The 19,123-nt window shown below is 51.7% G+C and overlaps 2 protein-coding genes across 2 annotated transcripts in view; one reads left to right on the top strand and one right to left on the bottom strand.

Moving 5' to 3' along the window:
- Window positions 1–13,568, top strand: part of IRAK1 (interleukin 1 receptor associated kinase 1) — a 71,916-nt gene extending 58,348 nt beyond the window's left edge. The window contains exons 14-15 of the mRNA XM_060253064.1: window positions 5,331–5,453; window positions 13,112–13,568. Coding sequence (XP_060109047.1) covers window positions 5,331–5,453; window positions 13,112–13,167 — 179 coding nt within the window. The 3' untranslated portion in view covers window positions 13,168–13,568. The remainder of the gene's footprint in view (window positions 1–5,330; window positions 5,454–13,111) is intronic.
- Window positions 13,569–15,242: 1,674 nt separating this feature from the next.
- On the bottom strand, window positions 15,243–16,058 carry TMEM187 (transmembrane protein 187). Its single transcript, XM_060252714.1, has one exon. The coding sequence runs from the start codon at window positions 16,031–16,033 to the stop codon at window positions 15,272–15,274; it is 762 nt and encodes a 253-aa protein (XP_060108697.1). The 5' UTR covers window positions 16,034–16,058; the 3' UTR covers window positions 15,243–15,271.
- Between the last annotated feature and the right edge of the window lie 3,065 nt (window positions 16,059–19,123).

The raw sequence follows: 19,123 nt of genomic DNA on the forward strand, positions 1-19,123 counted from the left end.
ATTTTGAAAGTACTACCTTACAAGAGTGATGTGAAATAACATCCTGATTTTGAAAGTAATACCTCACAAGAGTGACGTGAAATAACATCCTGATTTTGAAAGTACTACCTCACAAGAGTGATGTGAAATAACATTCTGATTTTGAAAGTACTACCTCACAAGAGTGATGTGAAATAATATCCTGATTTTGAAAGTACTACCTCACAAGAGTGGTGTGAAATAACATTCTGATTTTGAAAGTACTACCTCACAAGAGTGATGTGAAATAGCATTCTGATTTTGAAAGTACTACCTCACAAGAGTGATGTGAAATAGCATTCTGATTTTGAAAGTACTACCTCACAAGAGTGATGTGAAATAATATCCTGATTTTGAAAGTACTACCTCACAAGAGTGACGTGAAATAACATCCTGATTTTGAAAGTAGTACCTCACAAGAGTGATGTGAAATAACATCCTGTTTTGAAAGTACTACCTCACAAGAGTGACGTGAAATAACATCCTGATTTTGAAAGTACTACCTCACAAGAGTGACGTGAAATAACATCCTGATTTTGAAAGTACTACCTCACAAGAGTGACGTGAAATAACATTCTGATTTTGAAAGTACTACCTCACAAGAGTGATGTGAAATAACATCCTGTTTTGAAAGTACTACCTCACAAGAGTGACGTGAAATAACATCCTGATTTTGAAAGTACTACCTCACAAGAGTGATGTGAAATAACATTCTGATTTTGAAAGTACCACCTCACAAGAGTGATGTGAAATAACATCCTGATTTTGAAAGTACTACCTCACAAGAGTGATGTGAAATAACATTCTGATTTTGAAAGTACTACCTCACAAGAGTGATGTGAAATAATATCCTGATTTTGAAAGTACTACCTCACAAGAGTGATGTGAAATAACATCCTGATTTTGAAAGTACTACCTCACAAGAGTGACGTGAAATAACATCCTGATTTTGAAAGTACTACCTCACAAGAGTGACGTGAAATAACATCCTGATTTTGAAAGTACTACCTCACAAGAGTGATGTGAAATAACATCCTGATTTTGAAAGTACTACCTCACAAGAGTGACGTGAAATAGCATCCTGATTTTGAAAGTACTACCTCACAAGAGTGATGTGAAATAACATTCTGATTTTGAAAGTACTACCTCACAAGAGTGATGTGAAATAATATCCTGATTTTGAAAGTACTACCTCACAAGAGTGACGTGAAATAACATCCTGATTTTGAAAGAAGTACCTCACAAGAGTGGTGTGAAAGAACTTTTTGATATTTCTATGGACATTTAATGAATTTTGGTTTGTGATGATGATAAGATAATTGCATCATTATGAAAGAAATTACATAAGCATTTATTTGGAACATAGAAAAGCAGTGGTTTATTTCTAGCATTTGCCCAGCTGAGAATTGGCAACCCTCAGGCCCTCGGGCCGACGGCTCGCTGTTTGACAGTACATGAAGCACTAATACGAGGCAGTGCTAATTACCAGAGAGCTGGTACAAAATAATCTTGTTATTCGGTTGTGATACAAAATTATGCAAGTCTGGATGCTGTTGAACATCTGAAGCTGCCTTCTGTTGAATCAGACCCTCGGTCCATCAAAGTCAGTATTGTCTACTCAGACTGGCAGCAGCTCTCCACGGTCTCAGGCTGAGGTTTTTCACACCTATTTATCTGGACCTTTTTTAGTTGGAGATGCCGAGGATTGAACCTGAGACCTTCTGCTTACCAAGCAGATGCTCTACCATTGAGCCGCCGTCCCTCGCCTTCTTCTGTTGATAATCAGGAGACCAGACCGAGCTGTTATTTAGCATACTTGGGATTGTCCCCACAGCTGAGAGGCAGCATGGTGCATTTAGAGGGGCTTTGCTCTTGCCCAACTCGGCACAGCAACCCTGGGCTTCCTGAGGGGTCTCCCGTCCCAGTACTGACCCGGGCCGACCCTTGCTTAGCTTCCAAGATCTGACAAGATCCAGCTAGCCTGGGCCAATCAGGCCGAGGCAAGAGGTGAACAGAGGTGGGCTTGCCCTTGCCCGGCTCTGCACAGCAACCTTGGCAGTCTCCTATCCAAGTACTGACCACTGTTCCCTCTTAAGCTGTGGAGCCTTGTGAGCAAAAATTCCACTTTGTGAGCTGCTGGTGTGAAAGCTGTGATCTGCTGCATCAATGAGTTTGCTCGGGGGCCATTTCTCCTGAGCTGAGACAAAAATGGGTGAGCCCGAGGCTAAAAAACTGAACTTAGCTCACACGCCTGCTGACTGCACCACCACCGAGAGCCAGTTTGGTGTAGTGGTGAAGTGTGGGGACTCTTATCTGGGAGAACCAGGTTTGATTCCCCTGTCCTCCACTTGCACCTGCTGGAATGGCCTTGGGGCAGCCATAGCTTTCGCAGAGGTTGTCCTTGAAAGGGCAGCTGCTGTGAGAGCTCTCTCAGACCCACCCACCTCACAGGGTGTCTGCTGTGGGGGAGGAAGGGAAAGGAGATTGTGAGCCGCTCTGAGATTGTGAGCCGCTCTGAGATTGTGAGCCGCTCTTGAAAGGGCAGTTGCTGTGAGAGCCCTCTCAGCCCCACCCACCTCACAGGGTGTCTGTTGTGGGGGAGGAAGGTACAGGAGATTGTGAGCTGCTCTGAGACTCTTCGGAGTGGAGGGTGGGATATAAATCCAATATCTTCATATACCTCACAGGGTGTCTGTTGTGGGGGAGGAAGGTTAAGGAGATTGTGAGCCGCTCTGAGACTCTTCGGAGTGGAGGGCGGGATATAAATCCAATATCTTCATCTACCTCACAGGGTGTCTGTTGTGGGGGAGGAACGGAAAGGAGATTGTGAGCCGCTCTGAGACTCTTCGGAGTGGAGGGCGGGATATAAATCCAATATCTTCATCTACCTCACAGGGTGTCTGTTGTGGGGGAGTAAGGGAAAGGAGATTGTGAGCCGCTCTGAGACTCTTCGGAGTGGAGGGCGGGATATAAATCCAATATCTTCATCTACCTCACAGGGTGTCTGTTGTGGGGGAGTAAGGGAAAGGAGATTGTGAGCCGCTCTGAGACTCTTCGGAGTGGAGGGCGGGATATAAATCCAATATCTTCATCTACCTCACAGGGTGTCTGTTGTGGGGGAGGAAGGTAAAGGAGATTGTGAGCCACTCTGAGACTCTGTCCTTGAAAGGGCAGCTGCTGTGAGAGCCCTCTCAGCCCCACCCACCTCACAGGGTGTCTGCTGTGGGGGAGGAAGGGGAAGGAGATTGTGAGCTGCTCTGAGACTCTTCAGAGTGGAGGGCGGGATAGAAATCCAATATCTTCATCTACCTCACAGGGTGTCTGTTGTGGGGGAGGAAGGGAAAGGAGATTGTGAGCTGCTCTGAGACTCTTCGGAGTGGAGGGCGGGATATAAATCCAATATCTTCTTCTTCTTTATGGGTGGGCATTTGGCCGGCGCTCCACAGTCTGCACCAGCTGCCCATCGAGTACTGGATCCGCTTCAAGGTTCTAGGTGCTAACATTTAAAGCCTTACGCGGCCTGGGACCAACATACCTGCGGGACCGTCTCTTTCCATATATGCCCAGGAGGTTGTTACGATTGGCCTCCCAACATCTATTGGTCGTCCCCGACCCAAGAGACGCCCGCCTCGCCTCAACTAGGGCCAGGGCCTTTTCAGTTCTGGCCCCGACCTGGTGGAATCAGCTCCCTACAGAGATCCGGGCCCTACGTGGCTTATTAGCCTTGTATAGGGCCTGTAAAACGGAGCTGTTCCACCAGGCTTTTAGCTGAGGCTGCGGGCGTCTATTCTTGATCTGGTTGGCCTCCCCGGTCAGCACTGCCGTCTGTGCTAGGAAATGGAATAAAAACTGCCATCCCTATGAGATATCATGATGTGAGACGGCTAGGCTGGGCAATATGTGATGTCACGGTAATCTGAGTCCTGTTGAGTTGTCCGTTTATAAAATGTTTTTATTGTATTTTATTGTTTTATCGTATGTTGGACTCCGCCCTGAGCCCTACGGGGAATGGGCGGAATAGAAAGATACTAAAAATTCCTTTCCCTTCCTCCCCTACAACCTGTGAGGTGGGTGGGGCTGAGAGAGCTCTCCCAGAAGCTGCCCTTTCAAGGACAACTCCTGCCAGAGCTATGGCTAACCCAAGGCAGCTGCAAGTGGAGGAGTGGGGAATCAAACCCAGTTCTTTCGGATAAGAGTCCGCTCACTTCACCACTACACCAAACTGGCTCTCAAGCAGCAGTTCTGAGCGGCTGGGGTTCACTTTAGAAGGAACACTGGTACTGACCCAGGCCGACCTTGCTTAGGTTCCAAGATCTGACAAGATCAGGCTAGCCTGGGCCATCAAGGTCAGGACAAAAGACATTCAGAGGAGGTTTGCCTTTACTGCCTCTGTCTCATGACCGCTGACTTCTTTGGTGTAGTGCGCCATCCAAAAACCAGCTGGGGCTGACCTGCTTCGCTTCTAGGATCTGACGAGATTCAGCTGGCCTGGCCTGGGCTGTTTGGGTCAGGGATAGTCGGGAATGTTTAGCTGCAGACAAAACGCAGCCCTTCGATCGCGAGTCCCTCTTTCGGCCCTGTCTTGGGCCAGCTGTAACATCACAGCTCCCCAAAGGGCTTTTTTTTATTCCTGATGCGAATCCTAAAAAGGTGAAGGCAGTCCCCTGTGCAAGCACCAGTCGTTTTCAACTCTGGGGTGACGTTGCTTTCACAACATTTTCACGGCAGGCTTTTTAGGGGGTGGTTCCCCAGTCATCTACACTTTCCCCCCAGCAAGCTGGGGACTCAGCTTACTGACCGCGGAAGGATGAGTCAACCTGGAGCCGGCTACCTGAACCAGCTTCCGCTGGGATTGAACTCAGGTCATGAGCAGAGGGCTCCGACTGCAGTACTGCAGGTTTACCTATCTGTGCCATGGTGCTCTTCAGATGTGAATCTACCCAGCCTTTGATTCCCGTTCCACCCTGGCAACGTTGCGAGTTCCACCTCCCCCAGCCGCTCAGATCGGACGCTTGAGAACCAGTTTGGTGTAGTGGTGAAGTGAGCGGACTCTTATCTGGAAGAACCGGGTTTGATTCCCCACTCCTCCACTTGCAGCTGCTGGAATGGCCTTGGGTCAGCCAGAGCTCTGGCAGGAGTTGTCCTTGAAAGGGCAGCTTCTGGGAGAACTCTCTCAGCCCCACCCACCCCACAGGGTGTCTGTTGTGGGGAAGGAAGGTAAAAGAGATTGGATTTATATCCCGCCCTCCACTCAGAATCTCAGAGTGGAGTGTGGGATATAAATCCAATATCATCATCATCTTTCTCTGCAGGCGGCGACGCCCCCCAGATCGTCATCAACCCGGCACGGAGGCGCATGATGGAGCGGCTGGCCCTCTACAATGACGGAGCCCTCGACAGCATGGCTGTACTTGCTTCGCTCTCCTTGGAGGAAGGTAACGTCCCACTCTGTAGCCCACCGCCACCACTGGTGCAGGCGGAGCATGGCACGAGACCGTCTTCTGAATGGTCCTGTTGGATTAGGACAGGAGACCCCAACCCGGTGCCCGTGGGCACCAGAGCACCTGTGGACATCTTTTCTGGCGCTCAGCATTTGAGAAAGTAGGTGGGGCTTTTGCCCAGCAAAGCCTCTGATAGGCCACTGGAGATTTGATTGGCCCTCACCCTGTTGCCCCTCCCAAGCACCAAGAATACAGAGCATCACTTGCCCCAGTCATAAGAACATAAGAGAAGCCCTGTTGGATCAGGCCAATGGCCCATTAAGAACCTAAGAGAAGTCCTGTTGGATCAGGCCAATGGCCCATAAGAACCTAAGTGAAGCCCTGTTGGATCAGGCCAATGGCCCATAAGAACCTAAGTGAAGCCCTGTTGGATCAGGCCAGTGGCCCATAAGAACCTAAGTGAAGCCCTGTTGGATCAGGCCAGTGGCCCATTAAGAACCTAGGAGAAGCCATGTTGGATCAGGCCAATGGCCCATAAGAACCTAAGTGAAGCTCTGTTGGATCAGGCCAGTGGCCCATCCAGTCCAACACTCTGTGTCACACAGTGGCCAAAAAACCCCAGGTGCCATCAGGAGGTCCATCAGTGGGACCAGGAGACTAGAAGCTCTCCCACTGTTCCCCTCCCCAAGTACCAAGAATACAGAGCATCACTTGCCTCAGACATGAGAAGCCATGTTGGATCAGGCCAATGGCCCATCCAGTCCAATACTCTGTGTCACACAGTGGCCAAAAACCCCCAGATGCCATCAGGAGGTCCAGGAGTGGGGCCAGGACACCAAAAGCCCTGCCACTGTTGCTCCCCTCAAGCACCAAGAATACAGAGCATCACTGCCCCAGACAGAGTTCCAACAATACACTGTGGCTAATATGTGACACACAGTGTTGGACTAGATGGGTCATTGGCCTGATCCAACATGGCTTCTCTTATGTTCTTATGTCTGGGGCAGTGATGCTCTGTATCCTTGGTGCTTGGGGGTGGGGGGACACAGTGGGAGGGCTTTTAGTGTCCTGGCCCCACTGGTGGACCTCCTGATGGCACCTGGGTTTTTTGGCCACTGCGTGACACAGAGTGTTGGATTGGATGGGCCATTGACCTGATCCAGCATGGCTTCTCTTATGTTCTTATGTCTGGGGCAGTGATGCTCTATATTCTTGGTGCTGGGGCGGGGCACAGTGGGAGAACTTCTAGTGTCCTGGCCCCAGTGGTGGAGCTTCTGATTGCACTTTTTTTTGCCATTGTGTGACACAGAGTGTTGGACTGGATGGGCCACTGGCTTGATCCAACATGGCTTCTCTTATGTTCTTCTGTGACACAGAGTGTTGGACTGGATGGGCAGTTGGCCTGATCCAACATGGCTTCTCTTATGTTCTTCTGTGACACAGAGTGTTGGACTGGATGGGCCACTGGCTTGATCCAACATGGCTTCTCTTATGTTCTTCTGTGACACAGAGTGTTGGACTGGATGGGCAGTTGGCCTGATCCAACATGGCTTCTCTTATGTTCTTCTGTGACACAGAGTGTTGGACTGGATGGGCCACTGGCTTGATCCAACATGGCTTCTCTTATGTTCTTCTGTGACACAGAGTGTCGGAATGGATGGGCCATTGGCTTGATCCAGCAGGGCTTCTCTTATGTTTTTATACGCTGTTCTGGAATGTAGAAGCATCTGAAATTTTTCTATGTGATCAGCCTATAACTTCATTTCACTGTTTTTTACCTTCCTTCAGTGGGAATCAAACCAGCTCTTATTAGGCCTCAAGTGATACTAGGTTTCTAACTGACAAGCTGCTTAAAAAGAAACAAACACAACAACCCTGAATCAGACAGATAAATGTGTAGTCGTTTTTGAAAAGGATATATATTCGTTATGAATCAAAACTGGATACATGCCTAAAATCTGAAATGCACAGAAAATAAAGGACTCCTAAGAAGATGGCAAAGGTCGCCAAAAAGAGTTCGAAACATTCTTCGCAATCCTTGTAGCCGCATGAAAAAACCAGGATCGCTTTTGCACTAGACCTTTCATCCTGGTTTAGCCCCGTCCCTGAGCTGACATTCTACACTAAAATAATAGAAACAGGCCTCGGATTCAGCGGGAACTCACAAGAGCACAGCTCCTGAACTTTTCTGAGAGTCCCCCCCCACACACACCTACCTTGTCCACTGAATAGTAGGTGCAGCCGCATAACAATCCCTGGATTTGGAGAACTGGCAGCCAGCGAGCCCCCAGGGGCTTTGCCACGCCCCCAGCAGCCTTCATTCACCCCTGGAGAAGCCCACACCACCCTTTCTCCACTTCTGATGTGATTTTGGATGGCGGGTGGCTTGCTGTCCTTCGGACTGGAAGGGAGCAGCCCAGAAGAGCCCCAGGCGAGTGAGTCCTGCTTAGGGTGGCCGGATCTCTAGCCAGCCCAAGCAGGCCTCGCTCGCCTGGGGCTCTCCTTTCTTGCATCAAGTTGCTTTTGGTTGGTGGGGGTGGCATATACTAATGAGTTATGCTCACAGGAGCGCAGCTCTTCAACCTTTCTGATGGTTCCCCCTCCTCCTCTCCACCTTGTCCATTGAATAGTAGGTGCAGCTGCATAACAATCCCTGGATGAGCTCCAACACCTATTTTTCTACAAAATGAGCCCTGAATAGAACGATAGAGTTGGTTTCTCTGATTTATTTTTTATTTATTTGATTTGATTTATCTCCCGCCCTCCCCGCCCAAGCAAGCTCAGGGTGGCTCACAATATCAAAAGATAAAAACAACCAGTTAAAATCAATGCATATTATAAATTACACATTCAGTAGGTAAAACAATCAGAGTAATTTGGTGCTAATCTCTTCGATCTTATATGTTTTTAGTGGCGACGGCATTTCCTCAGTTTCTAGCGTAGAACATCAGTTTGGGGACAGGGCAAAACCAGGAGTAAAGGTCTAAGTGCGAAATGGGTCCAGGTATACTTTCAAAAGTTTAATGATACATTTCAGTTGCAGTGATTTTTTTTTTCTCTACTGAGGAAAGCTCCCACCTGCGGCTTGAAGTGGTACAGCCCAGGTGTGGGTTTTACTACCTCATTGGCACTTTGAAAGAACCTGTGGCTTTCTGCTTCGGAGGGGAGAGCGGTATTGGTCTGCAGGGAAGAGCTAGCTTTGAATCCAGGAGCATCTAAGAGACCAAGCAGATTTTGGGGGAGTGAGCATTCGAGAGTCAAAACTGCCGTATCCAACGAAGGGAGTTTTGACTCTCAAAAGCTTCTGCCCCTGAAATCTTGTTGGTCTGTAAGGTAGCGCTTAGTTCTTTGCAGACTTCAAAGACTCAGTTCTTTGCAGTTGGCTTTGTGTGTGTCGCATCATCGCCGGCGGGGCTAACAACCCCTATGAGTTTTCTGCCATAGTTGTAGCATCCCCATGAGAAACCCTCTTTCTCAGGCCTCCTAGGCTGCGTCGAGGTGGGACAATAACGTCTTTTACATACACACATATTCAACTGCCCCAGTCTTGCTTTAAAAACGTCAGACTAGGGGGTCCATCTAGTCCAGCATCCTCTCTGACACAATGGCCAGCCAGTTCCTCTGAAGGGCCGACAGGAGGGCAGAGAGGCTGAGGCCTTCATAAGAACATCAGAAGAGCCCTGCTGGATCAGACCAGGGAGGGTCCATCCAGTCCAGCATCCTCTCTGACAGAGTGGCCAACCGGTTCCCACGAAGGACCAACAACAGGGCAGAGAGGCCGAGGCCTTCATAAGACCATCAGAAGTGCCCTGCTGGATCAGACTAGTGAGGGTCCATCTTGTCCAGCCTCCTGTCTCACACAGTGGCCAACCAGCTCCTCTGGAGGTCCAAGAACAGGGCAGAGAGGCCAAGGCCTTCATAAGAACATCAGAAGTGCCCTGCTGGATCAGACTAGTGAGGGTCCATCTAGTCCAGCCTCCTGCCTCACACAGTGGCCAGCCAGTTCCTCTGGAGGGCCAGCAACAGGGCAGAGAGGCTGAGGCCTTCATAAGACCATCAGAAGAGCCCTGCAGGATCAGACCAGTGAGGGTCCCTCTAGTCCTGCATCTTCCTGTCTCACACAGTGGCCAGCCAGTTCCTCTTGGAGGGCCAACAACAGGGGAGAGAGGCCGAGGCCTTCATAAGAACCTCAGAAGAGGCCTGCTGGATCAGACCAGGGAAGGTCCATCCAGTCCACACAGTGGCCAACCAGTTCCCCTGGAGGTCCAACAGCAGGGCACAGAGGCCGAAACCTTCTCCCGATGTTGTCTCCTGGCTCTAGGATTCAGAGGCCGACTCCCTCTGAACGTGGAGGTTCCCCTTACTCAGCCACCGATAGGCCTCTCCTCCATGACTCTGTCTCATCCTCTCTGAAAGCCGTTCATTCCCATGGCCCTCAAGACATCCCCAGGCAGCGAATCCCACATTTTAATCCCTCTCTGGTTAAAGCAGCATTTCCTTTCGTCCGTCCTGAACCGACCAACCGTCAGTTTCATCAGCTGTCCTCGAGTTCTAGACTTTTGGGAGCAGGAGAAAAGAAATTCTCTTTGTCGGCTCTCTCCATCCCATGCATCATTTTATACATTTCCTCCTTTCCTATGTCTGGTTCCGCCCCCCCGTCTCTCCTACCCGTCAGCCTGGAAATGGCAGTCGAAGTTTTGTTCCCTGAAGCATATCTACTGGGCTGCGTTCTAGGAAAGTAAACCACATTTGATTATCTCCGGTAGCATGAGGTACAAACAGGGCAGGTCTGCCTTCCCACATGTGTTTCCACCCCCAACCTGTGGTCTGTGAAACTCACTGACACCGCAGAGCACGGCTTCTTTTGTAGCAGGAGCTCCTTTGCATATTAGGGCACGCCCCCTGCAATGTAGCCAATCCTCTTGGAGCTTACAGGGCTGTTCGTACAGGGCCAACTGTAAGCTCTCGGAGGACTGGCTACATCAGGGGTGGAATTCTAGCAGCAGCTCCTTTGCATATTAGGTCACACCTCCCTGATGTAGCCAATCCTCCAAGAGCTTACAGGGCTCTTCCTACAGGGCCAACTGTAAGCTCTTGGAGGATTGGCTACATCAGGGGTGTCTGGCCTAATATGCAAAGGAGTTCCTGCTACAAAAAAGAGCCCTGCTGGAGAGGATTTATCAGATTTTTTTTAAAAAAATCTAATCCTGGAGATAATCTAAATTTGAGTCCAATAGATACCAACAAGATTGGGGAAGGGGCGCACGTGTGCTTTTGAGAGTCAAAGATCCCTTTGTCAGGTACAAGCTGGAATGGATATAAGAACACGGGAATCTCAAGTCCGGTTTGTTATCTGACAAAGGGAATTTTGACTCTTAAAAGCTTAAAGGTAAAGGTAAAGGCAGTCCCCTGTGCAAGCACCAGTCGTTTTCGACTTGGGGGTGACATCACATCACGACATTTTCACAGCAGACTTTTTTACGGGGTGGTTTGCCCTTGCCTTCCCCAGTCATCTACACTTCCCCCCCTGGAAGCTGGGGACTCATTTGACCGACCTCGGAAGGATGGAAGGCTGAGTCAACCTGGAGCCGGCTACTTGAACCCAGCTTCCGCCAGGATCGAACTCAGGTCGTGAGCAGAGCTCAGGACTGCCGTACTGCAGCTTTACCACTCTGCGCCACGGGGCTCTTAAAAGCTTACAATCTCCTAAAATCTCATTGGTCTGTAAGGTACGACCAGACTCAAACCTACCTCTTCCGTTGCAAAGCAAGACGGCTACTCTGTGAAGCTGCCTTCTTGGAGAGGATCTATGTTTTGGCACCCGAAATAAGGTCCGCATTGCTATAGATCCTAGAAGCACTGAGTTGGAAGGGCCCTCCAGGGCCATCTAGTCCAACCCCCTGCACAGTGGAGGAATTTCATAAATATCTCCCCCCACACACAAACATACATCTCCCTGTGAGCCTTGCTCCATGCCCAGAAGATGGCAAAACCCCCAGCCTCCAGGATCCCTTGCCAACTGGCCCGGAGAAAAATTGCTGCCTGACCCAAAGCGGTGATCAGCGTTTCCCTGGGTGGGTAAGAAAGGGCCACGAGAACTAAGCGCTGCTGCAACGCTTCCTGCCCTTTACTTTCACGATCTGCTATAAAGGATAGCTTAGGCAAAGGTGCATGTGAGGAAACTGCTCCAGTGTTCGGTGCAAATCGCCTCTTGGCATTGAATGAGAGAGACCCTCTTTTGGGGGCGTCAATCGAGTGGAGCAGCTCCACTCAATAAAACTAGCTGCTCCGCTCATTCTGCAGCGCTACCCTTTACCTCTAGAAAGCTATCTTCCCCCCACCCCCTGAGAAAAAAAAAATCTGATGTGACGACCCTTCAGATAACAGTAGAAAGCCAAAGAAAAGTACCTGGTTGTGAGTTGCAAGTCAAAAGATCTGTACCGATACGTCCTGTCTTTCTTTTAAACTATGAGGACTAGAAACTTTCTCTTCCCTTCCCTTTGTTAGAAAAGGCATGATTCTCTGGATTCTGCCTTTTGAGGTTGTATTCCAAAGAGCAGGGGGTCCCCAAACCTTTTGAACCTGTGGGCAGCTTTGGAATTTTGAGACAGCGTTGGGGGCACAGCCACAAAATGGCAACTGCCGGGGGCGGAACCAGCCACAAAATGGCCGCCGTGGCTTGCCTTTAACCACACAGCGCAGATCCTTGTGTTGCACGGCCAATCGGAAGCCTTGCTGGGCAAAAGCTTCACTTGGCTTCACCCAAGACAGGTGGGCACCAGGAAAGGTTAGTGGGCACCTACAGCGTAGATTCTTGCCCCTAGGCCACTGTGGCAAGTCTTGGGAAAAGGCTGAGGGGGCATTACTCTATGACAAAATGGAAAATGGAGGATTAAGTTTGGCGTAGTGGTAAGTGTGCAGACTCTTATCTGGGAGAAGAAAACTGTAGATTTATACCCCGCCCTTCTCTCTGAATCAGGGACTCAGAGCAGCTCACAAACTCCTATATCTTCTCCCCCCACAACAGACACCCTGTGAAGTGGGTGGGACTGAGAGGGCTCTCACAGCAGCTGCCCTTTCAAGGACAGCTCCTGCGAGAGCTATGGCTAACCAGGTTTGGTTCCCCACTCCTCCACATGCAACTGCTGGAATGACCATGGGTCTGTCACAAGTTCTCGCAGTCTGTTCCTCTCAAGAGCAGTTTCTGTCAGAGCTCTCTCAGCCTCACCTGACTCACAGGGTGTCTGTTGTGGGGAGGGGAAAGGAGATTGTAAGCTGCTCTGAGACTATGTTGGGTAGTGGAAAGGAAAGGTCCCCTGTGCAAGCACCAGTCGTTTCCGACTCTGGGGTGACGTTGCTTTCACAATGTTTTCTTGGCAGACTTTTTACGGGGTGGTTTGCCATTGCCTTCCTCAGTCATCTACGCTTTCCCCCCAGCAAGCTGGGGACTCATTTGACCGACCTCGGAAGGATGGAAGGCTGAGTCAACCTGGAGCTGGCTACCTGAATCCAGCTTCTGCCGGAATCGAACTCAGGTCATGAGCAGAGAGTTCAGACCACAGTACTGCAGTACTGCTGCTTTACCACTCTGCGCCACAGGGTACAAATCCAACCCCCTCTTGTTCTCACTTTCTCTCTCTCTGTCTCAGCAGAGCACATCGCAAGGCCCTCTCGTGAGCCCGAAGAGAGCGACGAGTTCGAGGCCTGAAGCTGACGTTCAGAAATGGAAGAAATAAAGTTCTCATGGCGCTGGTGGCACTTTCCCGACTCCGGAGACCCCATCCCCTTTTTGGTGTCGTGCGTAGGCACTGCTTCGCTGGCACGACTCGCCCCATCAAGCTGGCCCCTCCGGCACACTGCTGTTCCCAGAGGGGTTTTCGGTCAAATCATCAGCCGTAATCGAGACCGCCTGATAGGCGGGTGCTCATTTCGGCTCGGAGCAAAGCCCATGCCCCAAGACCGGATTCTCCTGGGGAGAGGGTGGTTGTGGCCTTCGGGGGTTTTATTTACATTTTTGTAACCTTAACAGCCTTCTTCATGCAGTCTCCTCACTACATATTCCTCTTTCATGGATGGGCACAATAAATAAAATATTTTATATATTTGTAACCTGCCTGGGTTCTGATTTGCTGTTAGCCAGTGACAAACTTCTTAAAAGAGCTGAAAAGGTGATTGGAGTTCAGTCAGCCTGTCTTTTCTGTCTCTAGGATTAAGAACATCGGAAGAGCCCAGCTGGATCTGACCAGGGAGGGTCCATCTAGTCCAGCCTCCTGTCTCACACAGAGGCCAACCAGTTCCTCTGGAGGGCCAACAGCAGGGCAGAGAGGCTGAGGCCTTCCCCTGATAAGAACGTCAGAAGAGCCCTGCTGGATCAGACCAGGGAGGGTCGATATAGTCTAGTATTCTGTCTCACACAGTGGCCAGCCAGTTCCTCTGGAGGGCCAGCAATAGGGTTTCTATATCCCAGTTTTCTCTACCCTGAGGAGTCTCAAAGTGGCTTACAATCGCCTTCCCTTCCTCTCCCCACAATAGGCACCTGGTGAGATAGTTAGGGCTGAGAGAATTCAGAGAGAATAGTGACTGGCCCAAGGTCACCCAGCTGGCTTCTTTTGGAGGACTGGGGACTCAAACCCACTCCCCAGATTAGAGTCCGCCACTCCCTAACCATTACACCACATAACAATGACCTGTAAGCGAAATTGGTAAGTCTGAAGTTCTCCAAGGCACTGATGGTGCTTCTGGTTGCCAGACGTTATTAAGGTCGTGGCTTAGTGGAAGAATCTCTGCAGAAGGTCCCAGGTTCAATCCTCAGCATCTCCAGCTAAAAGGACCAGGCAGGAGGTGATGGGAAAGACCTTGACCTGAGACCCTGGCTCAGTGGCAGAGCCTCCGCTTGGCATGCAGAAGGCCCCAGGTTCAATCCCCAGCATCTCCAGTTAAAAGGACCAGACAGGGGATGGGAAAGACCTTGACCTGAGACCCTGGCTCAGTGGCAGAGCCTCTGCTTGGCATGCAGAAGGCCCCAGGTTCAATCCTCAGCATCTCCAGTTAAAAGGACCAGGCAGGAGGGGATGGAAAGACCTTCACCTGAGACCCTGGCTCAGTGGCAGAGCCTCTGCTTGGCATGCAGAAGGTCCCAGGTTCAGTCCCCAGCATCTCCAGTTAAAAGGACCAGGCAGGAGGTGATGAGAAAGATTTGTATCTGAAACCCTGGAGAACTGCTGTCAGTCTGAGTAGAAAATACTGACCTCAGAGGCCGAAGGGAATGATTTGGTCCAAGTTTGAGGCACACTCATGTTCACAAAGTCTTGAGTCCAGCCTTTTCTAGAGTGCGATGGAGCCAGGATCCAGAATTGTGTTTAAGACCAAGTGGAATGACTCTGTTTAACGTTTTGAATCTTGTGAGTGGAGTGGGGTTCTCCTGTAGGATCTGAGGCTGGGGCAGGAAATAAAGAGGGAGAGACTGCACCAGCGACCCCCTCACCCACACTTGCCCCCCAACTGTCCTTCCCAGGGCTTTTTTTGTAGCAGGAACTCCTTTGCATATTAGGCCACACCCTCTTGATGTTGCCAGTCCTCTTGGAGCTTACAGTAGGCCCTGTAAGAAGAGCCCTGTAAGCTCTTGTAGGATTGGCTACATCAGGGGGGGGGGTTTGGCCTAATATGCAAAGGAGTTCCTGCTACAGAAAAAGCCCTGGTGCTTCCATAGATATAAAGGAACCACAGCAGTTCTCTCTCCTTATTCTTTCTGGCCTGATGAAATTCAGTGGTTGCCGTCCGTCCTCTGGTTTGTGGAATGCCGCAGAATCAGTTCACTGAGAGCGGAGCATGCCCAGCTTGACGCAGAAGAGGAAAGCGCAGTGGAACTGGAGGACGTCGCAGATCTTGGACCAAAAGTGGCCGGTGAGCCGGCGGAAGAGGGCCCATCGTGCCAGCTCCTGATCCCACAGCTTCAGGCCCACGAAACCCAAGCAAGAGGCTATACCCAGCGCCATGACGCCCGCTGACGTGGCGTCGCCCAGAAGCCTTTGCGCCCGGAAGACTTTCCAAAGGACGACGACGATGTGCCCTGCCAAAGCCAGCTCGAACCCTTGCGGGTGAAGCAGGGCCATGCCGTAGCTGGCCAGCGAGGCGGCTTCCATAGCCAAGAAAGTGCCTGGCTGCCACCCGTGCTCTAGGAAGTGGCACCAGACGGCAGCCCAAGTGAAGATGGGCAAGGTCAGCCACTGGTCTAAGACAGCTGCCCGATGAGACTGGATCCAGAGGCGGAGCCACTGCAGAGGCCCGTAGAAGAGGGCCATTAGGGCAAAGACCTCCTGGAAGTAGCGTGCCCGCCCTCTCCGGCCGCCCGAAGAAGACAACCAACGCCAGCCCAGAAGGACGTAGGCCACGTTGACTAAACAGTTGGCGGGCATGGCTACTACAGCGGGCAACCCGGGCACGGTGGGTTCAGCGTAGTACTCGTACCCAACTTCTGTATGGACGCAGTCAAAAGCCCCCGAGGCCACGGCTGCTGAACAGACGGCCAGGCCTGCGGCCACGTGCCACACCGGGGCTCGGTCTTCCAGTTTCATGTTGCTCTCCGAGTCACCGGCCCTGAGGTGGGCGGTCCAGGCTAGCCTGGTCTCGTCAGATCTTGGAAGCTAAGCAGAGTCAGCCCTGGCTGGTATTTGGACGGGAGGCCACCAAAAGATTGCTGTGGAGAGGCAGGCAACGGCAAACCACCTCTGAATGTCTCTCGCCTTGACCGGGCTGGCCCAGGCTAGCCCAATCTCGTCAGATCTCAGAAGCTAAGTAGGGTCGGGCTTGGTTAGAACTTAGATGGGAGACCACCAAGCGAATTCAGGGTTGCTGTGCAGAGGCAGGCAGTGGCAAACCACCTCTGAATGTCTCTTGCCTTGGCCCAATGTTGTCAGAGCTCAGAAGCGAAGCAAGGTCAGCCCTGGGTAGTATTTGGATGGGAGACCACCAGGGGAAGTCCAGGGTCGCTACGCAGAGGCAGGCAACGGCACACCAACTCTGTTCATCACTTGCTTTGACGGCCCACCCTGCCCCGATCTCATCAGATCTCAAGTGCTGAGCAGTGGCGGCTTTGGTTAATTCTTTGATAGGAGACCACAAGGGAAGTCCAGGGGTGCTGGGCAGAGGCAGGCAAGGGCAAAAACCACCTCTGAGCGTCTCTGGCCTGACCTAGATAACCCAAGCTAGCCCAGTCTCATAAGATCTCAGAAGCTAAGGAAGGTCAAGCCCTGGCTAGTGTTTGGATGGGAGACCACGAGGGGAAGTCCAGGGTTGCTACGCAGAGGCAGGCAACGGCAAGCCACCTCTGTTCATCTCTTTCCTTGACGTGGATGGGCCAGACTGTCCTGATCTCATCAGATCTCAGACCCTAAACACGGTCAGCCCTGGCTAGTGTTCGGATGGGAGACCACGAGGGGAAGTCCAGGGTTGCTACGCAGAGGCAGGCAACGGCAAGCCACCTCTGTTCATCTCTTTCCTTGACGTGGATGGGCCAGACTGTCCTGATCTCATCAGATCTCAGACCCTAAACACGGTCAGCCCTGGCTAGTGTTCGGATGGGAGACCACCAGGGGAAGTCCAGGGTCGCTACGCAGAGGCAGGCAACGGCACACCAACTCTGTTCATCACTTGCTTTGACGGCTCACCCTGGCCCGATCTCATCAGATCTCAAGTGCTGAGCAGTGGCGGCTTTGGTTAATTCTTTGATAGGAGACCACAAGGGAAGTCCAGGGGTGCTGGGCAGAGGCAGGCAAGGGCAAAAACCACCTCTGACCGTCTCTGGCCTGACCTAGATAACCCAAGCTAGCCCAGTCTCATAAGATCTCAGAAGCTAAGGAAGGTCAAGCCCTGGCTAGTGTTCGGATGGGAGACCACGAGGGGAAGTCCAGGGTTGCTACGCAGAGGCAGGCAACGGCAAGCCACCTCTGTTCATCTCTTTCCTTGACGTGGATGGGCCAGACTGTCCTGATCTCATCAGATCTCAGACCCTAAACACGGTCAGCCCTGGCTAGTGTTCAGATGGGAGACCACGAGGGGAAGCCCAGGGTTGCTACGCAGAGGCAGGCAACGGCAAAACCACCTCCGATCGTCTCTCGCCTTGCCAACCCGACAGAGTTGCCGGAAGTCATCCGCAGCCGTACGCCACTTTTGTCCACCGCCACCAACGGCCGAGCCCCAGCGTCTGCTCTATCGCTACGTGGATTGCGTGCTGGCGTGGAAGCACCGAGCAGAACGCGCCCCTCCCCGACGCTGGGGATGGAGACAAAAGCAGCAGTTTGAGGAAAGGATCTCCCACCTGCCGTCTCCTTTTCCCGCGGGGGACGCCTTTGATTTCTCCTGCTCCCCAAGCGGGCGGTGGGTGTCCCCTACAGTGCGCCTTCTGCAGTTCCCTTGTGAGCCTGGTCCCTTCTTTGCCCTCTTCCCCTTTCCCTCGGGCAGGCCTCCCACCCCCTGCGGTGGACTTTGGGTCTCCCTGCAAAGTGCAGGCCGGGCCTATTTCCTTGGCATCTGCTCAAGTCACGCTGGTTCCGGCGTTTGCGGTTATGAAACCAGCTGCAGGGGCGGGGATTGGTGGCTGGTGACATCACTGCACGGGGGTGGGATGTGTTTCCTTCCCGAGATCTTGTGTTTGGTCGCTATGGTGATCAGGGGAGGGGAGGGGAGGCAGGGGCACGGCGGTTTCCCTGGGGCCTCCTTCTGTCCTAAGACAGCTGGGCGATCAGGTTTCAGAGCTGTCTCTGCTCCTGGCTGCCTCGTTAGACAGATCCAGTTTGCAAAAAAAGCCAAAACCACAAAACACATTCTGCAGCCAGAAAGGCACCACCGAATTACTCCAAAAAGGGCTTCTCTAGGCAAGCGATAGGACTGCGCCGGATTAAATGGTTCACGAAATGACTCGGAGGGACGATTTTGTTGTTCGGTCCAAGTGGGCAGCCGTGTGGGTCTGAAGCAGTAGAACAAAATAGGAGTTGATTGCACCTTTAAGACCAACTTAAGTTTTATTCAGGACGTCAGCTTTCGTGTGCTCTCTAAGCACACTTCATCAGGCGAGGAATCCGGCACAGTGAGCAAAGCCACACATAGCTGGCAGGCAGTGGCTCAGGATGCAAACTGGTTGCACCGTGTTAAGACAAACTGGTCTTCACTTCCGATGATGCCCGTTAAAAGGGGAAAGGCGAACTCTTTGCGCACCTCTTGGAATGAGATCACAGGGGCGACTGCTGAATGGCGCCGATTCAGGTGTGCCCAATGGAAGGGCACGTGCCAGACACATTTCCTCCCTCCCGTTTCAGCGCTTCTCCCTGCCTCTTTTGCTCCGCCAGGGCTGAATTAACCATTAAGCCTAGTAGGCATCGGTCTATGGGCCTCCACGCCTTTAGGGGCCCTGGTGTGGCTTCCCCCCCCCCCAGTTTCCCCCTCTGCTCGCAGCCCTCCCAGCCACCAACGGAGCTGCTCTCTGCCCGACTTGTCTGGTGCGACATCATCGCCAAGTTTGCCTCTCTGGGCCTCTCCCCCACAGCTTGGTCAAAGGGGTTTTTGAGAAGGGGCCTGCAGCTGCCATGGGGCGCTCTGAGATAATTTGCAAGCCGTCCCCCCCAAGATTTTGACTAGGGACCTCCACACGGTTTAATCCAGCACTGCGC

This window comes from Heteronotia binoei, chromosome 13 (assembly GCF_032191835.1).
Source record: "Heteronotia binoei isolate CCM8104 ecotype False Entrance Well chromosome 13, APGP_CSIRO_Hbin_v1, whole genome shotgun sequence".
Taxonomy (NCBI): Eukaryota; Metazoa; Chordata; class Lepidosauria; order Squamata; family Gekkonidae; genus Heteronotia; species Heteronotia binoei.